This window comes from Phoxinus phoxinus (genome assembly GCF_949152265.1).
Source record: "Phoxinus phoxinus genome assembly, chromosome: 5".
Lineage (NCBI taxonomy): Eukaryota > Metazoa > Chordata > Actinopteri > Cypriniformes > Leuciscidae > Phoxinus > Phoxinus phoxinus.
This window is the reverse complement of record NC_136880.1, coordinates 24,789,460-24,815,953: the sequence shown is the minus strand read 5'-3', so window position 1 is coordinate 24,815,953 and position 26,494 is coordinate 24,789,460. Positions and strand designations below refer to the sequence as shown.

General features: G+C 39.2%; 3 protein-coding genes across 3 annotated transcripts; 2 read left to right on the top strand and 1 right to left on the bottom strand.

Annotated features, from left to right (window-relative positions):
• Nucleotides 1-1,931: 1,931 nt before the first annotated feature.
• Nucleotides 1,932-8,408, top strand: crsp7 (cofactor required for Sp1 transcriptional activation, subunit 7). The gene is made up of 3 exons (XM_079612382.1): nt 1,932-2,336; nt 4,250-4,324; nt 4,899-8,408. The coding sequence occupies exons 1-3, from the start codon at nt 2,265-2,267 to the stop codon at nt 6,507-6,509; spliced, it is 1,758 nt and encodes a 585-aa protein (XP_079468508.1). The 5' UTR covers nt 1,932-2,264; the 3' UTR covers nt 6,510-8,408.
• Nucleotides 8,409-9,996: 1,588 nt separating this feature from the next.
• On the top strand, nt 9,997-16,611 carry cnn2 (calponin 2). The gene is made up of 7 exons (XM_079612495.1): nt 9,997-10,275; nt 10,978-11,099; nt 11,206-11,272; nt 11,509-11,646; nt 11,735-11,851; nt 13,166-13,312; nt 15,153-16,611. Exons 1-7 carry the CDS (start codon nt 10,216-10,218, stop codon nt 15,426-15,428), a joined length of 927 nt encoding a protein of 308 aa, XP_079468621.1. The 5' UTR covers nt 9,997-10,215; the 3' UTR covers nt 15,429-16,611.
• A 2,025-nt stretch (nt 16,612-18,636) lies between these two features.
• angptl4 (angiopoietin-like 4) lies at nt 18,637-24,528 on the bottom strand. The gene is made up of 7 exons (XM_079613295.1): nt 23,933-24,528; nt 23,200-23,310; nt 22,982-23,072; nt 20,980-21,093; nt 20,746-20,841; nt 20,180-20,458; nt 18,637-20,091 (listed from the first exon to the last, which is right to left on the bottom strand). The coding sequence occupies exons 1-7, from the start codon at nt 24,437-24,439 to the stop codon at nt 19,907-19,909; spliced, it is 1,383 nt and encodes a 460-aa protein (XP_079469421.1). The 5' UTR covers nt 24,440-24,528; the 3' UTR covers nt 18,637-19,906.
• Nucleotides 24,529-26,494: the final 1,966 nt, after the last annotated feature.

Sequence of the window (26,494 nt, the reverse complement as noted above, 5' to 3'; positions counted from 1 at the left end):
TATTGAACTAATTTGTTCCCTCATTTTGAGTGAACTAAAACGAGGGAACAATTTAGTAAAATCTGCTAACGTGTTAGTAAGTCGTGGGAATTTATTATTAATTTGTGGCAATGATATTAATTTTTTTACCCCGCATGTCATGTGCAGGGCTTATGGTACGCGTTTGCAAACTGCAATCTTTTTCTTTTTTCTGTATTGAGCATCTTGTCAACTTATAAATCCAAAGTAAAGAAAGTAAGCAAATTACAATTTAAACAAAATTTCTATCTGTTTAACATATCTTGGAAGGAACCGAAATATGCGGAGTAATGATTTGAGGAAGGATTTCCCCATAATTTGCTCTAGTAAATACAAAAAAATAGAGTTGCTGTTTGTCCCAAACAATTACAGGGTAGTTTTTAATTGTGTAAATGCTTTTTATGAGGGTGCCAATAGATTTGTAGCCATTTTTAATCTAGTCAAAAATGTTTCGCAACATTTTTTTAAGCTAAGGCCTAATTTTAATATTAATTCCAGGAAGTTTGTTTTCATATCAGTCATTTGCCAAAACGCCCAGTTCATAGGGCCAGAAAAATATATTGTGCAGAAGGTTTGCTTGTATATTTTACTTGCATTCTTTCTCTATAATTGACAAGCCATTGAAAAAAAAGCCAAAGTTTGTTGTTTGTACCTTTTTCAATTAAAGTCATGCTTCGGCTATGGTCTGCTACTGTTATGTCTTCAATATGAAGATGTTCTTGAGTAATGTCAGTTCGCCTCACTGGCTAGGCTCTGTCTTTGTTGACCAATGGTTAAAATGTACTTTGGTACTTTAGGACAACCGTATTTAAAAATCAAGCAGATATGTACCTTGATGTTTAATCTTTCCCAGGGCCAATCATTTACATGAGACTCTGTATGTCTTCAGCCTTTATATTGGGTGAACTTTTGCTGCATGGTACGGAGTATTAAAATACCCGAAAGTCTTGATGTGATGTCCTGCTTTTTTGCAGTTATCAAGCTCTATGTATATCGAAACTCTTTGCTAGTGCATTACTAAAACTTTTGCAACTGGAAATATCATTTTTGACAAAGTGGTTTTGTATCTTTCTTTATGTACAAGAAACATTTGTTAGTGTTAAAGAGACAACATGATAATGCAACCCAGTGGAACTGAAACGTATACACAACAAAACTTTAAAAATACTCTTACAGTATGTGCATTTAATGAATGTGAACTGTCTCGTGGTTCATATCTATACAAAGGCAGCTAATTTCTATTTTTTCAGTGTATGATCATTCAGATGTTGCACATACATTTGACTGCAAAGTTCAGACGTTAATCCAGTTTTTTTGCAACAAGACATAACTATACTCACTAAATATGCAAAACTAGCTTTCAGGAACATAGCTTTGCAGCTCTGTGGTTTGGTTTACCTGACCCTTTAAAACTAAAGGAAAATATGTTCCTATTCGTTTTCTATGAAATATAGAAGACAAAAGAAAAAATTAATATGAAACATTGTGGGCTTTGTAAGTGTGCTACTTATTTAAAACAAAATGTTATCAAGCTTAAATTCCATTGTCCTTACTGTATTTTTCTGTGTGGAAGCTTAAGTCTTTGTACCTTTGCATTAATATTTGTTTATTGAATTGAATAAAAATGTTTAAAAAAGCATATTTATTTGTATGTTTGTCTCTGTTTCCTTCTGTGTTCAGAAACATTGGGATCAAACATTGGGATATAACTATTTGTATATGCTCCATGCATATTGTAGTAATATTGTTCAATTTGTACAACTGTTTGAAAGTCATAAATGTATTTCAATAGACATAGGATACAAAAATAAATATTTGTATTATTGCTATATAAATTCAGCCAGACAAACAATGGTTTACTTTTTACACACATGCACAAATATTTTATTGTAGTAACCGGTTTGCATCATTTGTTTGTCTGGTTGAATTGATTTGAACCTGCGTGATGGCGTCACGCGGCGTCGCGCTCTCCCATAATGCAGCGGGCCTGAGGTTTTGATCCAGTGGAGTTCATGAGATCGGTGAGAGCGCTCGACGCAATGAGGCGGAGAGACACGACAGCCGTCGAACCTTCATCTCCCAACTGAACACACACATACACCATTTCTCAAGCCAACAATCACATCAGAAACATGTGGTTCCGCAACTTCTCAATCCTCCCGAGAGGTCTGTGAGTTCCTGCAATCCATTAAGCCCTTGAATCCGGAGGATTTTTCCCCCGTCGGCCGATTCGCACCGAGCAGGCAATGACAACGGCCTCCGCAACCCCGCAGCAGATGAGAGACCGGCTGCTGCAGGCCATCGATAGCCACAGCAATGTGAGTAACCCGCTCACTCTCCTGCCGACCCGAGCTCACTTTCCCCGACACGATACAGTTAGAGCCTTATCTGAAGCCGCCAAACGCCGTACCGAGCGCCTGAATGTGTGGCAGAGCAGATGTGGAGCTCCCATTAGCTTCCCGCTAACTGACGGGAGGCACATTTACCCCGCGCGCTGCGCTAACCGAACAGAGCAGTCGGACATGCACCAGATTGCCTAGATCTCAAACATAAGCATGCAGTGTGCGATGTAAAAAAACCCTGCCATCTTGATTTAAGGTGTATGATTCGATCAGTCATCGATGACATGTTGTGTGAAGCCTGTTAGCAGTTTCATGCCAAGCTATCTGCTATTGAGCTCTGAAGCAGATTTAAAGAATTCTCTGCTCGCTTACCGTATCTCTAAACAATATCTCTAATGACGCCAGTGTACATTTGTCTGTAGTTTCCTGCTTATACATGGCATATCTTGGCTAAAATGAGCTAACTTAGGTGTAACTTACGTGGCTAGCTGACACAGTGGCATTAGCAAAGCGCTAGCAGGTGAATTTATGCTGAGAGCAGTGAGTTAGCTTGATTATGTATCACCAAGAGAGATTCGAGCTGTTTTGGTGCCTTCAAATAGTCCTTGATGCTTCCGTGTGTGTGGGGACTAACCTGAGCACACAGCTGGCTGGTGTTACGGCAACGTTGCGGTGCTAACTGGGCACTCAGACCATCTAGAGTTAGCCTGCTGGCTGGCTGGAAAATGTGACAGCCACATTGAATGTTTTGCTAAGCTAACACCTCGCCATAAAAATGACTGATGAAGAGCAGTATAGAAATAATCAGTGTAGAGGTTTAAGGAAATAAACAGTCCGTGTAATTGCCGTGGCAATAAATATTCCCTACTTTAAGGTTTCCGTGAGTCTGTCTTCACTGGAGCTTTTATGGTAAGTAAACACTGTTAAGGTTTGATTAACCCCTAAAATATGTATAAATCCAAGTTAATTTTATACACACTTTGGCTATTTATGTACACCGTTGGGTTTTGTTTGGCTATACATGTCTATACATCGTTTAGTGCATTGTTACTGGTCTCTTGGGGTTAAATTGGTAGGTTAGGGTCAGGAGGGTCAGTATGCTGCCCTGGAGTAAATGAAGGTTAAACCTGTTGTCTATTGATTGAAGCACTCATGAACAGGCTGAGCTTCTACTACCACAGATTAAAATACTTTTTCACCCTTACTTTGAATGAGAGGTGAGATGTCTCGGACATCATATAGTAAACTATAGTGTGTCACATAATATTTTACATGTGAAAGGTACAAGAGGGTGTAGAAACGATGTTATGTCAAGGTATATTTTAATTGGTTTCTTTATATTACACTTTGAGCAACTCCATGCTCTATTATTTATAGCTAAAGACTGGGATACACTATGCCACCTGCAGACTTTGTAAATCGTTTCTGAAGAAAATTGGGCATCATACACTAAATGACTGAGGATCACACACTGTCAGACTTACAAGTCGTTCCAAACGCAACAAACTCATGCAGTAACACGCACCTCACTTTCAGAAGAAGCATGTTGTATGAAAACGTGCTCTAAAATTGGCTCAAAATATCAAACATGTTTGATATCCTCCGATTGGACAGATTAATTCTCTGAAGTTAAAAATTAACGTCTGTGCCCATCATGCAGATACTCTTCTCTAACTGCCCAAAACCTGAGACTGACTCTTACTTAAAGCAACTAGTGTTGACTCCTAGACCTCAAATCAGGGTCACAAAAGTTGTGTAGTGTATTCCAGTCTTAATTTTAAACACTACCTATCTTTTAGAACATGATTACAAAATTCTTCTCTACCCGTTATTTGAGATTTCATACTGTCATTGAGGTTTCATGTTAAATTGTCCCTCTTCCTGGACAGATCTGTAACATGGTTGCAGTTCTTGATGTTATCACCAATTTGGAGAAATACCCTATCACCAAAGAAGCACTTGAGGTTGGTACTTAATTATTCTCATCATAAATAATATATTTTTTGGTATAAATCTGCTTACGACAAGTCATGGCATATCGAATACTGTTTCTGGGTCCAAGTCTCTACTCAGATTCCAGTGTGAATGCTATCTTAAAAGCTATTTATGAGCACTGTTTATATAGCACACCTTTAAGCCAAGTTTTTAAAAACTCAGTGTTTCTAGGCTCACCGTGTCCCAGACACCAATATTTTAATGATTTAGAAAAGCTAAATCACTGTCTGGAGATTTTGGAAGACAAAAGGCGAGGGTCGTGATTTTATTATTTTTTTGTTAGGAGTACAGCACCATGAGTGTATTTTAGCACTGTTTGCTGTTGATCTGATAGAGCATTTGTACCAGGAAACAGTGATGCGTGACGTCTGACTTAACACCCGAAGAATATCTTATTTATTACTTTTCGTTATTTTTTTCTTGCAGTTTGAAATAAATAGTCATGGTTTATTTTGTTCAACAGAAAAATACATTTGTGAAAGCTGTGTGATATGTTTGTAATGTGCAATTTTGAGACTTTTCTCCGTTTCATTTTCAATGCAGGAAACCCGCTTGGGAAAGCTGATTAATGATGTGAGAAAGAAAACAAAAGATGAGGACCTTGCCAAACGTGCCAAGAAACTCCTGAGGAACTGGCAGAAGCTGATCGAGCCTGGCCAAAGTGACACTCCGGCGAGAGGAGTGCCAAACGTACCGGGCTCTGCCAACGGAGGTGCTCACCCCTGCCGGACAGACACACCTCCAGTAGTCCCCCCTCCAAGCAAGGTTGCTCCTGAGCTTAAAACCAGGAATGACATCCATAACACATACTCCCCAAAGGCGGAGAAATCCAGCAGCCGAAAGCGGCGGGGGGAGCCAAGGGATAGTCCGCATCTGCCGGCCAAAATTACAAAAGTGTATTCCTCTTCCCCACCATCAAATGGAATTAGGGTAACTCCCGAGCCGCTTCCGGAGAAAGAGGATGATGCGGCGTCTGACAGGATCCGCCTGGAACACCTAGAGAATGACAGGCACAACAAAATCCCTGTCAATGCTGTGAAGCCTCATCCAAGCTCTCCGGGGCTTACCAAACTACCTAGCACTTCCTCCCTACTCAAAACATCAGTGTTACAGCAGCATGCGAGAAAGGACGGAGGTGGGCAGAATCAACCCAAAAGCCCTCGGTACTCCTCGAGTCCACGCAGCATAACACACGAGGCAATGGCAAAGAGGTCTTCAACATATGCACCAAAAGTGACTCTCTCGAGCCCGTCTCAGAATTCTGCCCAAGTGCCCTCTCCTTTGCCCACACTGCAGCCTTTAACGTCACCGGCCCAGGTGTGCATCGGGGACGGTCCGTCATCTGTGGGGCTGGAAGGCTCCATGCACTTGCACAGATTGTCGGATAGAGTCTCCCAGCCTCCGCACAGCACTGCAAAACTGGAGCCGCTCTCCAGCTCCCCACTCACCGCACACAGCTTAGAGGGTGCTGAGACCAAGGGTGAGCGGGAGGGAGCGACCTCCAACTCGGAGGGCAAAAAGAGGAAGAAATACAGACCCAGAGACTACACGGTAAATCTCCAGGGGCAGTCCTCGGAGGACAGGAACAAACCTGTGCGGTTAAAAGAGCGCAGGTTGACGTTCGACCCCGTGACCGGACAGATTAAGCCCCTCACTCCGAAGGAATCCCACCATGAGGAAGAGTGCCAAGGACCGCCGATTGCAACGCCCACGGTGAGGACTGAGGTGCCGCAGCAAAAGACCCCTACGTCGGCCCCCAACCCCTTTCAGCAGACGAACTGGAAAGAGCTGTCCAGAAATGAAATCATTCAATCGTACCTTAATCTTCAGAGCAATGTTCTTACATCCTCTGGAGCACAGACCCACGGGGCGCACTTTTTCATGACTGAATATTTGAAAAGAGAGGAACACGATGTCAAAGAGCCCCGAAAAATGCACGTTTTAGTACAGAGCAGCTCCCCGAAAGAACTACCTGGGGTGACTCGGGACGTAACAAATGAGGACCTTCTCAGAATACACAAAGAACACTGGCCTGGGGTGAACGGTTGCTATGACACCGAGGGAGCCTGGTTCGATTGGACAGAGTGCATATCATTGGATCCTCATGGCGATGAGAGCAAATTGAACATCTTGCCATATGTTTGCCTAGACTGAGAGAACAGGGTTTGGAAAAGCTTTCAATGTTCCCACTGTGAGTCAAAGGGGATCGAACCGACTCTCCTTGTCGCTCTGTACAAGGTTCATCTTACAGGTGTAACGAACAAACCAACAGCAGTTGTTCCGAGTTCGGTTTTCCATAAGAAGGAGATGAAAAGATGTCCTGTTTGTAATGTGCTGCTACCAACAAGAATTTGCAAACAAGGGTTGTATATAACGGCTCGCAGGGATTTAACTGGGCCAGTTCTTGCACAGTGTGTGAATAAGAGGGTCCGAGCAAGCATTGAGCAGTACTGATATGTTTGAAAGCAAGTCGAGAACATTTTTTGGCAGTTACAAAAAGCTTTATGTGACAAAGAATAAATTATAAAAGTTTCTTATGTATGCATCTATTTATTTGACCATGTTTTTTTTTCTTTTCTTTTTTTTTCTTTTTTTTCCCTCCCTCTTCTACAAGGTTATCCACTAAGATGTGCAGATATGTCTGAGGCTTTTCTGTTCGCATCACACATTTGTCACCTTATTTGTGATGTACACGAGGCATATATAAATACGTTTCCCCCCCAGCGGCTCTCACGTACATGTGCTGATCGCAGTAGATACCGACATTCCATTCTGAACTGAACATGTCTCGCTTCACATTTCTTTCTCGATTTATCTAAAATACGTGATTTTCCTACGAGAGAAAAGCAATCTATTTTTTAGATGTGTTAAATAAAACATTATTTTAAACCTATCTGTTTGCCTAGATAATTGTAAAAAGAAAAAAATATGGATAAATATGTCGAAAAAGAGAGAAGTATTCATGTGCTGGAAGAAAACGCAGTGAATGGCCACAGAGGGTGCTACTTTTCATCTTCATACTGTGAGGACAGAAAAGCAGGAAAATGTTATTATGCTGGAAATATACTTGTTACCATTCCTTTAGATATTGTTTGCCTTACTGAAACCATTCAACGATGACTTTATTTCAAGAGCCTTAGTGAATGTATGGCATTTAGACTTTTGTTTAGGTGGTACCGAAGGAAACACCTCTAGGCATCTGCCATATGGTCTTTTTTTTTCTCAAATGGACGCATTGTGTTATAAATGTGTCAATAAATATGCGCGTTATCCTGCTTGTCTGTACATAGTTCTTGCAATCCATGTAAAACCTTTCTAAGTCTTTTTTTTTTTTTTTGTGTGAATGTAATTAATTTGGGAGGAAATGAAGCATTTGGAATGAAAGACCCAATCGTTTGTGTTTCTGTTCACAGGAATCTATAGACCTAGATGAATAGGTTGTGGTCCTATTATTCATTCAGTGTTTTCAGTTTGACATTATTGATCGTGTTTTTTTGTTTTTTCATTCATTTTTTTTTTTTTTAATGCCTTGCCATTGTTTTGAAGAAAAACGTCTTGTGAAGGGGGTGAAACCTATTTGCTGCCGACTTGCAAACACTGTGTGCTCTGCTACCTTCGTCCTACCAATGTGCCTTTGATGTAAAAAGTTTGGAAAGGCTTCTGCTAGCTTCACTTGGTTTCAAAAAGTACAGCATATGTTTTCTTCAAACCGTGTCACATATTCCAGGGATATACATTGTTTCTGAAGCAAAGGCCATCTAAGAGCTCAATACTTGGTTAGGGTATTGCAAATATAATTTGCAATTTAAAACTAGAGGAGAGACTTCTTTGATCATTTTTGATCAGTATATTTGTTCAGTGTTTAACATCACTCGTTTGTTCGAAAAAATAAAATAATCAAAACTCTTTGCATCATGGTACCCTTTCTTACATCAAGGTTATCTGTCCCAAATCTACATGTTCATGAGATGAGAGCAAATCTACCATTAAATGTTTTCTGTACCTTTTCAGGAAACTATTTAGCTCTTAATGAATAAAGTGCTGTAGTCTGTCTGTTTGCTTGCTTGGTGTGTCATGGAAACCCCCTTTAACTGAAAGTGGCAAGGCTAACCAAAAGTGGTTGCAGTATATACACGTAATCAACCTAGTCTTAAAGGGATAGTTCACCTTTCATTAACAACCCACATGCTGTTCCAAACCTATATGATTTTCTTTCTTCTGTTGGACCCAACAGAAGATTTTGAAGAATGTTTCAGTATATTTTTGTCAATGTGGTTCAGAAAAAAACATTTAGTTTCGTTGTATGGTCAAAAAAAGAGAAAAAATACTTGTTCTTTAGCAATTAGCCAGAAGGGGCTATTCACATGACGCGCACTGTGGAATGGGGGGAAAACTATCTTAAAACATGTTTTTAAAGTTTAACTTATTTAACCTTGAGTGCTGCATTTTTAGAATGCTAAAGATTTTAGAATCCACTCTGCTGCTGTTTCATTGTTTTTCTGTGTAAATGTGCTAAAGTAGTTTTAAGTGTTTGAATGCTGCGCTTGCGACTTTTGCAGCATCTCATAGAAACACAGCATTGTAAAAACGCTCAAGTTAAAAGTTTTTCAATCAAAAAAAAAACGTGTTTCTCTAGACCTTGCTTTTTTTTTTCATTCCACTACCCTGCACTTTGCATTTTTAAATGCAAAAACGCATTCTGTGTGAATTGCCCCATATACACAGAAGTTCACACCAAAGGCATAGGATAACTATAATAATCATTCTAACATTCAAATAATTTTTTGCCTATTTGATGATGCACAGTGTACAGCTAAATGGAAACCACCTAACTTAAAAGAGCTTGAGCATTTAAAGCGGCATACGTCATCAGCCCTTGGTGTGGACACCAAAATTATTATCGTTATAGTTACCGTTATAGACATAGTTGTAATGTGTAAACAGGACTTTAGTCACTTGAGAACAGGAACAACATTAAATTATGGTGTAAATGATGGAATTTTCATTTCATTTTCAATCTGAGTCATTCTTTTAATAAGCTGTTTTACACTGTAAAGTTACATTTATCATGATTACTACCTCTATAGTCTTAGAAAATGTTATCATTTTTACTCAGCGGAAATTAGTACTTTTATGTCCGGTTTCACGGACAAGGCTTAATATGGTCCCAGACTTAAATGCATGTTTGAGCTGTTTTAAATGAAAGCAACTTGCACTGGCATATCTTAAAATGTCACTGCCATTATTTTGTCTCAAGATGCACACCATAATGTTTTTTTTCTAAGGCATGTTTAGAAAAGCTACTGAAATGTCCTGTTTTAACTAAGGCCTAATCCTGGCTTATTCTAAGCATTGTCTGTGAAACCAGACCTTAATGTTTTCCACTGGATTGCTTTAAAGTGTGCGTCAGTACCTGTTAAAATTCATGTGACTGATTACATGTATGAATTATTAGCATGACATCCTATCTTGCCGTGCTTCCTCAGCATTACAGAGATATTTCATGAATGTTAGTGACATCATTCAGTAGCCTGCCGTATTCCCAGAGGTGACTCAATCCTCAGCTACCGCGAGTCTGGAATACCAGGATGGACACAGGGATACTCCCATTATAAAGGAATTTGGTACTTTAGTGCCATATATGGAGTTTTTGATATCAATCACGGCCAAGAAGTGGGGGGAAAGGGGCGTGGTCCGCATTTAGCGCGTGTTCTTATTGGTTGCGAGGTAAACAGGGGGAAGTTCTGGATATACATAAACTAAGATAGGAAAAGAAGACAAAACTACCAAACTTTACCGAAGTCTTTCTTTCAGTTCTCGACAATCTGTTTTGAAACTTATTCGGCTCTTGTTGCTGACAATGTCTTCGCAGTTCAACAGAGGCCCAGCATACGGGTTTTCAGCGGAAGTGAAGAGCAAGGTACGTGGAATAATTAATAAACTATTTCAAAACCTTCGTTAAAACACAGACATATATTGTTTGGTATATTGTATCTTATATGTAACGGAAGTCTTATTCTGACGAATCAAAAGTTTATCAACAAATGTTTCTAAAACTTCCTGTTGTGTTAACATGTAACACGTGTAACGATACAAGGTAGCCTATATCAATTGTGCTTCATGTCATGTAATGCATATTCAATTATATGATTAACTTGTAACTAGCTGTAAAGTGAAACTAAAATGCTAAATAAGTCACGAAAACGGTAAAGAAAGTTCTCAAGAGGTTCTTGGGGCGTTGCCTCCAGTCCTCAAATATGTCATTGTGATCTGGCCTGAAAGAAAACGCACAGCTTGTGCTGAAAAAAAAGCTGCCGCTAGTTCACATTCCTCCTGAAAAGGTGTTAATGTGTTTGTAGCACACTTAGTATCGGTTTAGCAGCCCTGACATTACCCTGACTGCCAGATTTATGGTGATAGAAATTTCTTTAATTCACTATATTTAGGTAGCCTATATGAATATATATATTACGACATGCATGCGATTAACTAACTCACCTACATATGGTTTATTTATGTAATGTAGGGCATTGGGTGATCATGCAGATCTTATTGAAACAATGAGTATATAGCCTGTTTAAAGTATGATTATTGACCGATGTCACCTTAATCTTTCCTGTAGATTGCACAGAAGTATGACCCCCTAAAGGAAGAAGAATTACGAGTTTGGATTGAGGGCATCACTGGGCGGTTAATTGGAGATGACTTCCAGAAAGGGTTGAAAAATGGCGTAATACTCTGCGAGTAAGTTTGCCTTTATGTATGTTTATGTAACTCTCATTAAGTCTTTTCAAAGGCTATCTTACAATATAACTTCGCATAACCGTGCGGTCTTTATCTTTCCTTAAAGGCTTGTAAACAAACTTCAGCCAGGGTCTGTGAAGAAGATTAACCAATCGTCCCAAAACTGGCATCAGGTGAGCTGATGTTTCACGCTCCTCTAAAATGTTTATTCCCAAATGTTTTAGGAAAGCTGGAGAAAATTTTTTCTGACATTGAACTTTTTTTTTTTTCTTTTTTTTTCTGAGAACATAAGTTGTCTAATGTGTTCAATTAAATTCTGGATTAGATTTATCTTTTGTAGTAGAAATGAACTTCCAGCATGAAGATTATGTTTCGTCTGTTCACATTCAGCTGTTTAATTGTGTTGCAGCTAGAGAACCTGACCACCTTCATTAAAGCGATCACCACCTATGGACTCAAACCTCACGATACTTTTGAGGCCAATGATCTGTTTGAGAATGGAAATATGACACAGGTTCAGACCACACTTCTGGCTCTTGCTGGCATGGTAGGCCCTGTTGAATGATATAATTTCACAGGAGAACAGCCAACTGATTTTATTTCAGTCTGTAATTATAGATTCTCTCTGTTTACAGGCTAAAACCAAGGGCATCCACTCAAGTGTAGACATTGGAGTGAAGTATGCAGAGAGACAGGAGAGGGCTTTTGATGAAGAGAAAATGAAAGCTGGGCAATGTGTCATTGGACTACAGGTATGGCTGAACTTTGTACAAGTTTCTGTAGTTCTCTTTAACTATCTGAATATAATTTATTCACAATCTTTAAAGGGTAAGTAAACCCAAAAACAACTTTTTAGTTAATGATCTGTAAGAATTGGGCTTCATACATGCTGTTCATTGATTCGAGTAATTTTTTTTGACATTTGGGTATAAAGTGTTTTCATTTTAAAATATATGGTGTAAAAACGTGAGTGCTGCCCTCTTCAGGTTAAACGGAATCTCCTGAAGTAGGGGTACTCTGATGTAGTGAACTCTGTGACGGTACTCTGTCACGCCCTTGGTGCGAGCTCACCACAGTGGCAGCCCCTGGTATAAAAGCATCTGGTTCCGTCAAAACCACTGTAGTGTAGCGAGTCAGGAGTTGGAATTACGAGTATCGAAAACGACCAGGGTAGCGTATATTAGCATCTAGTTAGCATAGCATTTATATAGTTACTTATTTCGTGTAGCCTAGCTAGGTAGTTAATTTGCATAGTTGTTAGTATGGTTAAAAGCTTAGTTAGTACTAGTAGTATTGCATCAGTTAGGATAGTGTAGATTTTTAGCATTAGCTTTATCGGTGTTTAGTACAGTGGTTAGGCTGGTACGTAGGTGTAGTGTTGCTGGTTGCAACCGCACTGCTGGACTGCATAACTTTCCACTAGACTTGGAAATTAGGTGCCAGTGGTTGCATGTGTGCCAAACGCTGCTCTTCCTGCATGGACTTCACCACCGCCGGCGTGTTTTTCTGGATATTTTTTTCACATAATGGCAAAATGTACTTTACGTAGGTTATAGTAATAATAATCCACTCAGAGACTGGCCCCATTCTCTCTTGCGCGGCTGCTTCGCTAGCATCGTCGAATGCCGATCGCGATGCGGGAGTTAATGCAATGTTAATGAGTTGATGCGATGCGACACCGCAGTTTGAGCCAGCGGCTTGAATTGATATGGCTCTGTGTCTTCAGACAATTCCTCCACTTCAGGTGAAGGTGAGGGAGAAAAGTCCTCGACTTCAAATGACCGCTCTGTTGCAAAGCTACTTGTGTCACTCTCCATCCTAGCGAGTCTGACAGCAGCTGTCATCACTCCGTCACTGCGGGTCTCAGGTGCACGCCTCGCCCTCGTTTCGTCTCCTGTATCTCCGCTGGGCTCAGCCCACTTTTCCAGCATTTTCAAATATTGCCAGTGGGTGAAGTCAGGCTCTGACCAGGGGTTTAGTTACCCTTTAATCTAAAACTAATATGGCTTGATCTGGAAAGTGCCATGAAAATAGCTCATGTAGCTTGTGTGCTTGTCTCTTTATAGATGGGAACAAATAAATGTGCTAGTCAAGCTGGAATGAATGCCTACGGTACCAGAAGACACCTGTATGATCCCAAGTCACATATTCTACCACCAATGGACCATTCAACCATCAGTCTTCAGATGGGCACTAACAAGGGTGCTAGCCAAGTGAGTACCATCTCCCATGATATTGGTCATTTTCTCTTATTTTCTCATTCTGATCCGTGTCATTGTTAAAGCTACACTGTGTAATTTTTTTAAAAACAAAAAACACTGTTCTTTCAAAATTATTTGTGCTTAATGTGTAATTATTTATACCAACTAATCAAGTATTCTCATAAGCGTAGAATCTGCTATTTATAATACATACGGGTGAGCTGCTCGAATGGCGGAAGCCATGTTGCGCCTCCATCTTGAAAATACATTAGCCAAAGAGGGACATACCGGTACCTATAAATTCAAGCTTCGCCTTTTGAGTTTTTACACTCAGTGGCACCGTGACGAGGGCGAGATTACTCGCGACTGCTGGCAAATTTGAAATAATACGGCCACCGTTGGAGTTAAAACGGGAATGGGAGGGGCTAGAAAGTAATATTCAGTTGGTAGTCGTATACAATTTCACTGCTAGATGTGTAGGAATTACTCCCAGTGTAGCTTTAACTAAAACAGTTAAATAAATACCCCTTAACGGGGTGGTGATGGCGCAATGGATAAGACACATACCTGGTGTGAGAGACCCGGGTTCGAATCCACTGTGAGACACCAATGTGTCCCTGAGCAAGACACTTAACCCCTAGTTGCTCCAGAGGCGTGCGACCTCTGACATATATAGCAATTGTAAGTCGCTTTGGATAAAAGCGTCAGCTAAATGAATAAATGTAAATGTAAATAAAAAAACATAAGTGCTAACAAGTTAAAATATTTGAACTGAAATGAAGGACTGAAATGAAAATAAAGCTAAAAGAAATTAAACTAAAACTAATAAAAATGGCAAAATATACAATTACTGATACTTAGTGCCCCTATTGTGCTGCTTTTGAATATTACCTTTTATGCAGTGTGTAATATAGCTATTTTTTGGAAAAGGTCTGCAAAGTTTTAAAGATCAAAGTGCACCACAAATACAGTTAGTCTCCTAAAACGGGGTTCTTGCAGGACATTAAACCGTCTGAAATTAGAATCTCCTGGTTCTAAGTCCATTCCAAGTGTTTTTTTTCTGCTAGGCATTACTTTTTATTTTTTTTATTTAGAAAAGGTCTTGCATCTGATTGAAAAATAATTGCTTTTAGGCTGCGTAGCGCCAGTTGCATAAACTTAGCCACTATGTTAGGACTGTCTTAAGAACTAATTTGGCCAACTAGAAAGCAAGTCAAGATTACCTAGTCAAGAGGTAATCAGTCTTACTTTTCTGATTCAAATTAGACTGATCTACCTTTGTATGTAACTGACTTTAAAAAGTTAGCCCTAACTTTTAAGACTAGTCTAAGCAGTTTATGCAACCGGCCTCAGGTCTTTGGAAGTAGCCTACCCAGTGCACAACTTTGACTGTTACATATGTCTTTTTACGTAGTGCGTCACAGTGCACGCTTCACCAGAGATGTGTCAGTGAGGGTGAGTTGCTTGGAAGAAGAGAGCGGGCAAATTCGGGCAAAATAAGTGCAAATTGAACTCAATAGCTCGAAGATGACCGGTTTCGGAGATAGTTGGCAACTTCTAATGACTGCAATGAAGCCAAGCAATTTATGTCGTAAATAGGCTAGGCTCACGGAAAGGAGGGGTTTGGTTTTCAGACTCTTTGGAAAATTAGCTTATGTCCCATGTACAGTATCAGAAAATTAAAGTTTTTAGTTGAAAAGTTTAAAGTTGTTAACCTATTGTAGGAGTCCTCCAAAACAAAACGAGGAACCTTTAAAATGGCATAATAGGGGCACTTCAAACTAAAGTTAAAAAGAAAACTGAAAATAAAAATATAATCAAATGTATAACGGTTCTGATCTGTTCCTTCTAGTCTGGTATGACCGCTCCAGGGACCCGCCGTGCCATCTATGACCAGAAAAGTGGCACCGACAAATGCGACAACTCCACAATGTCCCTACAAATGGGCTACACTCAAGGTGCCAACCAGAGCGGGCAAAATTTTGGGCTTGGCCGTCAGATTTACGATGCCAAATACTGCCCCAAAAGTGCACCCGGTGCAACTGGAGAAGGAGCTGATGCTGTTGGGTACACAGATTACCAAGACGAGGGTTACCAGGGTTATCAGGATGACGGTCAAGATTGCTGAATCGACCAATCGCAGGCTATGAGTCTGAATAAGAAGTTAAAGGGAAGTTGATACTTCCTTGTAAACAAAAGACCCAAGTCATGAAAGTGACCCATATGAAACATATCACTTATTTTTTTAACCAACTCAATGTTCTTTTTATAAACTGTTTTGTTCATTTGAAACGAGAGCCCAACAAAATGTTATGCGTGTTGATATTTTGTGTTTTATATGGTTCATTTGACAGTCATTTAATTGCACAAACCTCTATGTTAATATTTAGTATTTGCTTAATTGTAGGTTTAGTTTAATGTACATTTTATTTTTTTATTGGTTCAAAACGCTGATCTTAAATGCAAGTGTGACGGGGGTTATTGTAAAGTTACATTTACATAATCCCAAATAATGAATTTTCTTCTTTTCTAATCAAGCTTTCTTGTGAAGAAATTTGATCTTAAGTATGGACGAGAAGAAGCGTTACGTGAGTGATTCATTTATTGAATATAGAACATACTCCGGGGTTTAAAATCACTCTGCAAAATGCTTTTTCTTGTCAGTTGAGCATGTGAAGGAGAATTTTTGCTGTTACAGTTGAAAGATGTAAAGTTAAAATAGTGAGGGTTTTGATTATGGTGAACCTTTACATGGATTTATGTGGTCCATTTTGTTAATATAAGAGCTTATTTCCCCAGTAATATTTTGTTGTATTTTTAGGCTGGAAATTTGGAGCACATTCTTGACATGCACAAAAAGGGGTATCTATCATTTCACAGCAGCATTTGAGTCATTTCTGCTTTTTACATTCCAAACATTTTACTTCCTCAGTTGATGTGAGGAGATGAATGTGGTTTTATAATACATTTTACGGTCTCAAATACAATCTGTAATATGTTTTAAATTGTTCATCTTTGTATTAGTGTTTCATTTTCTCATCAAATATTTTACTGTTTGTAGAGCCAGCACAGTTGGAGCATGTCTTGTTTTCTTTGGATTATAGTATTGTAAATGGAAATTGAAGTATAACATTGTGAGGCTTGAACATTCCAAATTAGTAACTGGATTCACTACTTCGGTTCCACAGTATTTTTTTTCTCTCTCATTCCAAATGGCTAAACATTTTGGTCTGCTTGTTTTAACCTTTCGTGGAATATCATGGTTAGATGAATGTAGTAAATACTGGGTTTTTAATAAAAGATGAACGAGATACTGTTGTCAGCATTCACTTAATTTGAAAGCCTTTTGCTCTCTGAAACAATTAGTGTGTGTGTATATAACAAAGCTATTTTCAGTCTTACAAGAGGAAGACAACATTACAAGTCACTTGCTTACTTCCCAATGGAAATCCTGGATCCATTAATCAATGTTCTGATCCGAAAAATGATCAAGCAAGCAGTGTTGAGTCAGATAATGAAGCTGATGTACTACATCCTCAGACACTGGAGCAGGGCCCACTAATATCCTTAATGGTACATAATAAATCTGGGGTTCGAAGAAGAGGGGAATCGTCTTCAAACATTGTTAAATGACTTAATACTGCCATCATCTGGCATTGAGTGAAAAGGACAGCATGGGATTAAGTATAGTCTCTACATTAAATCCTAACGAAAATAAATGTTATTTAATTTTTAACAAAGGGTAAGTGAAAGGATGTAGGCTACTTAACCCCAGGAAAATGCTGATTGTCCAACTGGAGGTCAAACTAAGTATTTTATATAGTTCATATTTTCAAGTTAACCCTGCTCTATTTAATTTGGTAATTGTTCATGCATTAACCGATGTTAACTAGTTACCAATACATTCAATAAATATATTTTTTACTGCGAGTCTCAATCAAAATTACGTTTTTGTCGTTTGCACCAGGTGGCGCTGCTTAACAAGGTCTCGCCAGTTTCTCCGGTTCTCGCCAGTTTTCGCTGCCTGGGGTTGAGATTTTTTTACAACCTCACTTTGTCGACACATGTGCAGATTTGCGCTTTTAAGGCCTTATTTGTGCCTCCACTCAAACAGGCCTGCTGTGAGCTTGTCAAAAAGGCTCTCTTCTTGTTAATGAAATGCTACATTCCATGTTGACAGGCCGCTCACCTCCCTCACGCTTCAGACTGATTTACCTCCATGACTCCTGTTGAAGCAGGTAACCTGTCACACAGACAGCATTGTGCAAACATTATATTACACAGGTAATCTATATGCATTTTTCTCCTTAAAGGGAGAGTTCACCCGAAAATGGAAATTCTTTCAACAATAGCCTAATCTCTTCATGTCTTCCATTTTTTTTTAACCAGCAAAAATATGCCTCACATTAAAATGAGTTTTAACCATTAAAACAAATCTACTTTTCTTATTAAAAGTGAATATAGTTCATATAATTCGTTTTTGCCTTCAGGTTGGAATGGAGGTTGCAAAAAGCATTTTAGTAAAATGCTAAACAGATAGGCTAAAATAAAATTATAAAACAACTAAAAGGGGAAATTTAATCCTTCCTTTAAATCAAATGTTATATAACTGATAATATTTGTTCTTGGGTACTGTTCTGCTTCAGTGGCTCTTAACAAAGTAACAATACATTAATTGTATAAATAGGCAGGATGACTTGAATGAGCTTGAAAAATCATAATGGCTAAACATAATGGCTGGTATATGACGGAACATGTCTTTATGTTTGTGCAATGACCTCATTTTCTTTTGGTTCTGTAATGCTCTTAATAACTCCATGTACACTGTACTTATAGGAACTGTGTGCAGTGTCCTTTTCTTATAATATCACTCAGGTCCGCTTGACCTGTGGTAATTCATAAGCTTTTGTCAGTATGAAGTGCATAATCTTGTTGCCGTGTGAAGGTCATCAGCATCTTATTTATTGTAAACCAGGATTTCAAATGTAGCATTGCAATGTTTCTATTTATCACAGCTAAAAAGATAACTTTATTTCAAAGGTGATAATACAGTTGTTCTTTTCTTAAACCGTAAAGTACTTGAGTGTTAAATACACTAAACTCATCTAGAAGTAAGTAACTGAAAGCACATTAGTGACGACTTCTTTCAGGTGTGAAACATTGAGTGTGACACTTGGAAGCCAACACAACTTAGTTACTTATAGGCAAGTCAGAAGAATAAGCTGATTTCCGCTAAGTAAGGTCCACGTGTGTTTAAGACCATATGGCAACACTCCTGTAGGAACATTCTAGGACATAGTATTTTTAACTTTTTTTTCTATGATAAATTTATTTTTGGTTTAACAGAAATCACAGCATTTCAACTGCATGGATGTCTTATAGGTATATTTGCAGCCATCTGCTCAATTATATTTGTTGCCATGTTTCTTGTCTCTAGGGCTCTGTGCAAGCTCAAGCACCGCCAGGACATTCCAGCATCACCTGCCATGTAGATAAACTTAACCCTCGGGTCTGATAAGAGCTGCGTACATCTGCTTAGCACTTCATACTGAACTGATCTAAACCAGCCCATTCACTTTGCATTGAAAGGGTGTTTGTGTATAGTGCAAGAACTTCAGTGACACGGAGTTTGTTTGTTTTTTTAAATAAAATCAATTTTATTGGTCTCTTCAAGACCAAATTTTTTTTTCATAAAAATAGTAACAAAAAGTAACATAAATTATAAGCAAAAAGATAAAGAAATACATAATGATTTTTTTGTACAACACTTAAATATTATGGAAATCAGAGCATGACCATTGGCAAAGAATACAGCTGTAATGCTATGAAGAAAACGTACATTTCTGTTATTTACAGAGAAGTGACAGCTCTAGACATTTAAAGGCAGTCAATGTGACTGAGAAAATAAATCTCCACAGGAACTCCTCATTTGATTTCAAAACAGGAAAATACACAAGTAGTCTCAGATCATTTAAGCTTTTGAAAGACAGCGTGTGTACCAGAAAATAACTTCCACGTTTGGATACTTGAAATGACTTGACGGGCAACAAATCTTTCAATGTTCTGCAGATCTACTAATGCATGTCTTTGTCTGTGGATAATGCCTTAAGATAAATAGTGCCTTTACAATAAGCGTTCTCAAAAGTACTGGCTCAAGCTTATGTAGCTTATTTGGTCCGTATTTTAGTGGTAAGGTTATTCAATTTCTTCCCCAAGCCTTTTAGTTATGAGAAGCACTCGCAATGGTGCCTAACCATCAGGTCTTTTGACGTCACCCTGCCAGATTTGTCTAAACATGTAGCAGATCCTTACAGTGGCCTGCACCATATAACACATGCTGCTGCTTGCAGAGTTCCAGGCACATTTAGTGCTTTCCAGTCTGATTAAATAAAAAAGCCTATTTTTGCACAGACTGGGATTTGAGTGTCCACAACATGCATAATTCAGACATTGTCTGTTATAACAAACAATCGGAAGACACTCCTAAAAGTGCTTTAGACCTTTTCAGCACCAGTATGTTATTTTGGCAGGTTACGAATGGTGGTTTCTCCTTCCACGTCATTGGTTAAGGTCTCGTGCGTGATTGATTCGGACAGCGGACATCCTCTATGACTTGTTCTCGATCTCGGCGGGCGCAATCATCATGGTGGTGGTTTTCAGTGGGTAGTAGCGGCCACGCCAGGTTTTCCAGAACACTCCTTGTTTTCTCTGGTGCCTTTGCTTTGGCGCAGGAGTAACAAAATACCTGCCGTTTAGGTTCGAGCGACCACAGTTGCTGAACCACCAACCACCTGGAAAGCCAAAAAGGAAACCTATTAAAATGACAACATCACCCACATAGAAAGATTTAATTTATGGCCAACTGCATCATAATGTTACCTGATAGCTGTTTGGCACAGTTGAGGTCATTTTTCTGGTCGTTGTCCTTGTCGCGGGTGGAGAAGGGCACTCCGGATGTTTCGGTGGACAGAGAGCTCTCTAGGTTCCCAGCGCGCCTCTCCAGAATGCGCAGGGAATAGTTACTCTCCTCACCGTTCAGATGGAAAGGGTAGTTGATGCTCTGAATCTCATCCCGCCAATCAGAGAACTGCACTTTGAGGATGTAGTTGCCGCCTTTGGACACAGAATGAATCTTCTCCAGGCCGAGCCAGAACTCACCTGAAAGCGACATTTAAGAAGGATGTTTAAGAGACTGGTCTAGGAATAGGCCAGGAGATTTAGTCACTCTGCAGTTAAATCATTTAAAGGCATTAGGGATACAGGATTTGACAATGTTTCCTCTCCAGCCAGGATTGATCTGATCCTCTATCCTTAATCTGCCACTCTACATCCATTATTAGTAGGTAATCACTTTGCCTTAATCAAAGTCTACTGACAGAAGTGGCTGTTTGCTCAGAGCCTGTTGCTCACATGAAAAACAGAGTTGGTTCACATTGGATTCTTACCATTCAGGCTCCCAAAGCCAGCTTGATATGCCTGCCATAGTTGATCGAAGTCTACAGATCCATCCTGTCGTCTCTGGATGACTGTCCATCCTCCTTCTGTGGATTCAAGGACAAAACAAAAGGATTAAAAGCTGTTCTCCTGAGTGATATTTTTTGGGGGTGGGGAAGCAATATGCAACGTGCTTTACCAACAAAGAAGCCTTAGATGCTCAAACACATAAAAGTACCACCTACCGGGTGTCATTTCGCAGAAGACCTCAAAAGGCTGGGAGTCAGTTGGTTGGATGGTGTACAGCCCACTTGATGTCTCACCCCTCAGGAACAGCTCATGACAGTCAGAAGCCATAGCTGAAAGACACAAAAACACCACAAATATATTCACGTCTACAAATGACCTTTATCCAAGCCTGTATCCAAACAGGGATTTTAAAGTTGGCACACAATGGATATTGCTCACACGTACAGGATAAGTGTTTATCACAATGTTTAATGGTGAACTAAACCCTTATCTCAAACACAGAACCTTGAACGTGTCAACCCAAGCACAGAGAAGACAACATGGAGTTTGTTTTGAACTCCAGGGCAATAGTCCAAATAGACGTGTTGTTATTAAACAAATGTCGCATTGGTACAAAAGAGCATTCAATGCTATACGCATTGGCATATATATTTCTCAGACACGGAAGCTTAAAAGGTGTGCTATGTGGCTCACTTTTCAAACATCTGCCAAACAAAGGCAGTTTCACATGAGAATTCTGACCTGGCTGGAACAATTGAGGGTGTAAACATGACCTTTCCTCCAGTTCCCAAGCAGAGACTTCCCTCAATTGCCTCAGACCTCTACAAGCATTCCTTCTTCCCTGCCCCCCTTTAGTCCAGCCCTTCACGCCTCCTTCACGTGCACAGCACCCCTCTTCTGACATCACAATGCATGGACAGCGAGTGATCCGGGAATGCAGAGGCTGCTGCTGCTATTTGAGGAGCAACTGGCCCTCAAGGCGCTATATGTGAGATGAGTCAGATGCCCAAATAAAAAAAAGTTTGACGCTGTCTATCCTGATAAAATTGGATGCTGTACTTTAACTGACAATATATATATTTATGTATATATGACTCCAAAAAATTATTATTTTATATATATATATATATATATATATATATATATATATATATAGTATATATGTTTATGTAAGGCTCGACTCAAAGCATAATTATGGCATTAAATGAAGTGATCTTCTCTAGTCTGGCACACTTCTCATTCACTACAATAAAAGGGGTTGTCTGTGTGGAGGCAGGGGGGTCTGAGGGGGATAGTCTGGCTCTGACAGATCTAGGGTAAAGGTTACACGTTTTCTGAGAGAAATGACGCGTTTTTGGGAGTGCTCTACACTACAGGGAAAGTCTGTACAAAGTTCACGGTCCAAAAATATGCACTCTGTATTTTATGGTTTTCACTGGATTCAAGCCAGGAAATCTAATCTAAGGTACAGGATATACTATATCTGAAAAAAATAAGCACTCCCTTTGGTCTTGGCCAGATTTGTAACAAATCTCTGCGTGCTTGTGACCCTGAGTTAACACAGTCCGAGACTGATGAACTTGCACACAGTTGGAAGGAGTCCAGGGAAACTGTTTCTTTTCAAGCATTCTTTGGATCCCACTGATGTCAGAACTCGCCATTAAAGGCTTTATTGTGTTGGTATGGATGACTGTTCTGGCCCATGTGTTTCTGCTAGGTTCACCTTTCACCTACTTAGAGGCAGCCATTGCTCTGAAATGGAGTTTCTTATAAATGTACCATTTCCTACCCTCACACACCTACAGAATTAAATAATAATAATATTCAAGGTTAAAATGTTTGAGATATTGCCTAATTTCCATGAGGCATTTTCTAAATGTTTTCAAGATAATTCCCCATATTTGGACAAGTTAAACAATATTATGCAGTTCATAACATATGTGCAAAACAAGTCCCAGCATGCCGTTGACAAGGGCAACACATAATTGTGTATATTTTACTTCAGGATTGATGCAATTATAATATATTGTGTTATAGAGACTGTTTTGGCAGAGATGGTCCACTTAAATGTGAGAATTTGTAACGACTTCTATTAGCGAGCATATACATTTAGAGCACTCTTACTAACTTATAATGTATTTTTTGTGTTTACTGAAACACTGTTTTTTAAAAAACACAATTATATGTATAAAAAAAAAAAAAAAAAAAAAAACTTACCAACTGGGGAATCTCGCTGTTCAGAGCTCGCGTTTAGATGAACATCATCCTCCTTCCGTTTGAGAGAAGATCGTTCGTTTTTCATTTGAATCTAGTGCACATCACATGAATATATTTGAATAAGTTTGTAGTCTTAGATTTAATATTAATAACCACACTATTTTGTATGTATATTTTGCAACATAGTAAAAAAATAAATAAAAATAAAAGTAGGCTACCTGGTTTTGGAGAGTTCGAATTCGAACATTTTGTTTATCCATCTTTTCTTGCTGTTGCTTGATGCGCTCGACCAGGTCATCAATGCGTTTATTTTGCGCCTCCAGCATCCACTGAAATCAGAAATGGTTTGAGATCAGTCAAGTCTTCAATCAAATTCAAAACGGTGGCTTTTCCAAACCTCAGCAGACCGAAACGATAGTGTTGACAATTAAATTCCTGTATAACCGGTCCTGTATAATCTTTTCAAACGACACAGCTTTTCTTCTGCATCATTATGTAACTCGCGTTATGAAGTTCGCGCAGACAATGAAGATCTAAACAGCTTGTTTATTGCTGAAACATGAATCAAGGGGCGAAGGTAAACTTTTCAGGAGGTCAGTGCCTCTGATATTTTTCTTTGTCCGGACATGGATAACTGCTACCTTGCACGTACAGCACGGCTTTGAGTTGATGCCATGAAGCGGTGTTCACGCCCACACACTTGTCTTTTATGCGATTGTGTGCGGGTCAGTAGTCTATTGAAAATGCCTTGAAAAAGGATTTTAAAATCACTTAAACCAATCCAATTCATTATTGTTTAGTTAATTTAAGTTAACAAATATATGCCAATACACATCTAAACAAACATTACAATGCATGTCTGGCAGAGATGTGGTTATCCTATGGCTAAAACGAAGACAAAATTATTAACTTTCTTTTAGCCCTGAAATAAGTTATTTTTTTTGCACATACCTGAATGACCCGGGCATCACTGTAGTTGCCGTTGGCAGATTCCAAACCCTCTCCTTGCATCAAGCCATCTACTTTTTCTTCCAGCTTATTCATTCTCTCGTGGTCCTTCTGCCTGTCTTTGAGCAGCTCCTTAGTCTTCTCCCGCAGATCCGTGGACACGTTTAGGACCAGCCTCTCACTTTCTTCCAAACTCTGGGCTTTTGCTTTCAGCGCCATGCTGTCTTCTTGAAGCCGCTGAGTCAGCTTGCCAAGCTCGGATACGGTGACGTTGAACACCTTCATCTTAATGGTGATGTCTCTCACCTGGCCTTTGGTCTTGTCCACATGTTCTTTAAGACCCTGACCTAGCTGCAGCAACCCATGTGCAAGCACATTAACATCATCCCATGCTGCATACTGAACTCTCTTCTCTTTTCCAGCAGCAGCTCCTCTCCTCTCCAGCGGAAAGCTTGACCCGGAGCTTGCCAAGACTGTGATGCATAGCAGATTTGCCAGTGGTACCTTCATCTTGATGTTTTGTTTTTGGTTGTCTGGTTATTCTAACTTGTAGTAGAGACCGGTTAGCTGTCGCAGTATTCTGAAGAGCACAAGCTCATGCTGATGAAGGGCTAACTTGTTTTTATACCCTTCTGAGCTGTCTAGCATGGTCTGATTGGCTGGCCCATCTGGAGGGAGTGTGTCTGCTCAGGTTTCAGCCTCCTCCCCCTTAACCGTTTTTGCTTCTAATGTGGACCATGATGTAAGAATGGACACGGTTGCAACCAGAAAGCCTATCGATTTCTCATTATTTTTAAGATTTTTAAAAAAATTGAGTGTATGCGTAGTTGCGTACAACAATAATGAATATTGAGCAATTTATGTGAATCATATCTCTGTATGTGTTCTTAATCAGTTTGACTTTTGGTCAGCGGTTTCAATGATTATATAATGTTTAATTTAAGTTTTATCCTACTGAGACAATTGAGGTGTGAAGTACAATCGTACAAACCAGTATTGATTTCGGTTTGGTACATCCTACCCACTGTTAATGTTCAATTACTGGACATTGATAAAAAAAAATACATTATAGAAAGCTACATAGTTTAGAGAGAAAATATTTAGTTTCTTTGGTCTGAATGGAAATCAGGGTTTTCCCAGTGTGAAGTCATTATTGCGGCAGAGGCTTTGTGTGGAGCGACGAGGTGAACGTGCCGCAGCTGAGCGCTGTGGTCTGAGGTGGTCTGTTCCACTGTGAGCACAGAGCAGTGTGAGAATTAGGGGAAAGTTCATGCTCACAGAAAGCCAGCATTCACTAGAGCATTCTGAAGACTACACTCGGTTACCTCTTCAGGTGATGCCTTAGAATTTGCCTCGCCCATAGAAAAACAATACTCCCATTTAGTTGTTGTTGTTGTTATTTTGTCTTCTGATAAAGAGGATTAGGTGTGTATTCCAGTTAGGTGATATTAAAGTACAAGTGTTACAGAGTTTACCCTTTAGTATTCGAAAGCTTTTCAGGTTTTCAGAGAGGGATTTGCTTGTTTTTACAGTGCACTTTGCTGACATGGTCAAAACAGGATTTGAAGGAAGTGGTAAATGGAGCAGAAGCCAGGGCTTGATTGTTGATGAAAATGAACTCGGTCACGACTGGAATTATATCTCTAATATAAATATAGGTCTTATATGAATGACACTATTGCTCAAAAGTATAGGGTCAGATTATTATTTTTTTTTTAAAGAAAGTAATACTTTTAATTCTTTTGATCAAAAGTGACAGTAAATAATTGTAAATTGTTATAAAAAATATATTTCAAATAAATACTGTTCTTTTGATCTTTCTAACATCAAAGATGGGGGTGTCACTATTTACAGAAGAATACATAGCAGCACAACTGTTTTCACCATTTATAATAGTCATAAATATTTCCTGAGCAGCAAATCAGCATATTAGAAGGATTTCCGAAGTAGGCTATCATGTGACTAAAGACTGGAGTAAAGAAGTAAAGATGCCATCACAGGAACAAATGACATTTTAAAATATATTACATCTGTCTTTTTATTTTGTAATAATATTTCACAGTATTACTTTTTTTAATCAAATGATTAGGATTAGAGACTTCTTTCAAAAACGTTTAAAAAAATGTTCCTACCCCAAACCTTTGAAAGCCAGTGTATGATTTGGGCATTACTCATATGCAGAAAACGTCATCCAAACCATGCAAATGAAATGCCTGTGTAATCTATGTGTTGCATCTAAACATTTCACATTTCAAGCCTGAAGCCTTCTTGGTTAATGCTGGATTGACAAAGCATTTTCTACTAGTTCCAGTGCTTGTAAACCAACTCTCAGGGTGTGTTTGCTTCTCAATGCCAATGACGTGAAGCAAGCAATAAAACAAACACTTAATGAGTTGTTTCACACCATGCACGCCTCTTGGTGGATTACTCTAATTGAATCACATACGATGTCATTGTTTTAACACTCTTTAACACTGTTTTGTTTGGTACTGAGCTACATGACAGGGGGTGACATCTTAAATCAGCTGACCTCCCGCTCTTCATTATGACGGGTCAGAACATTTG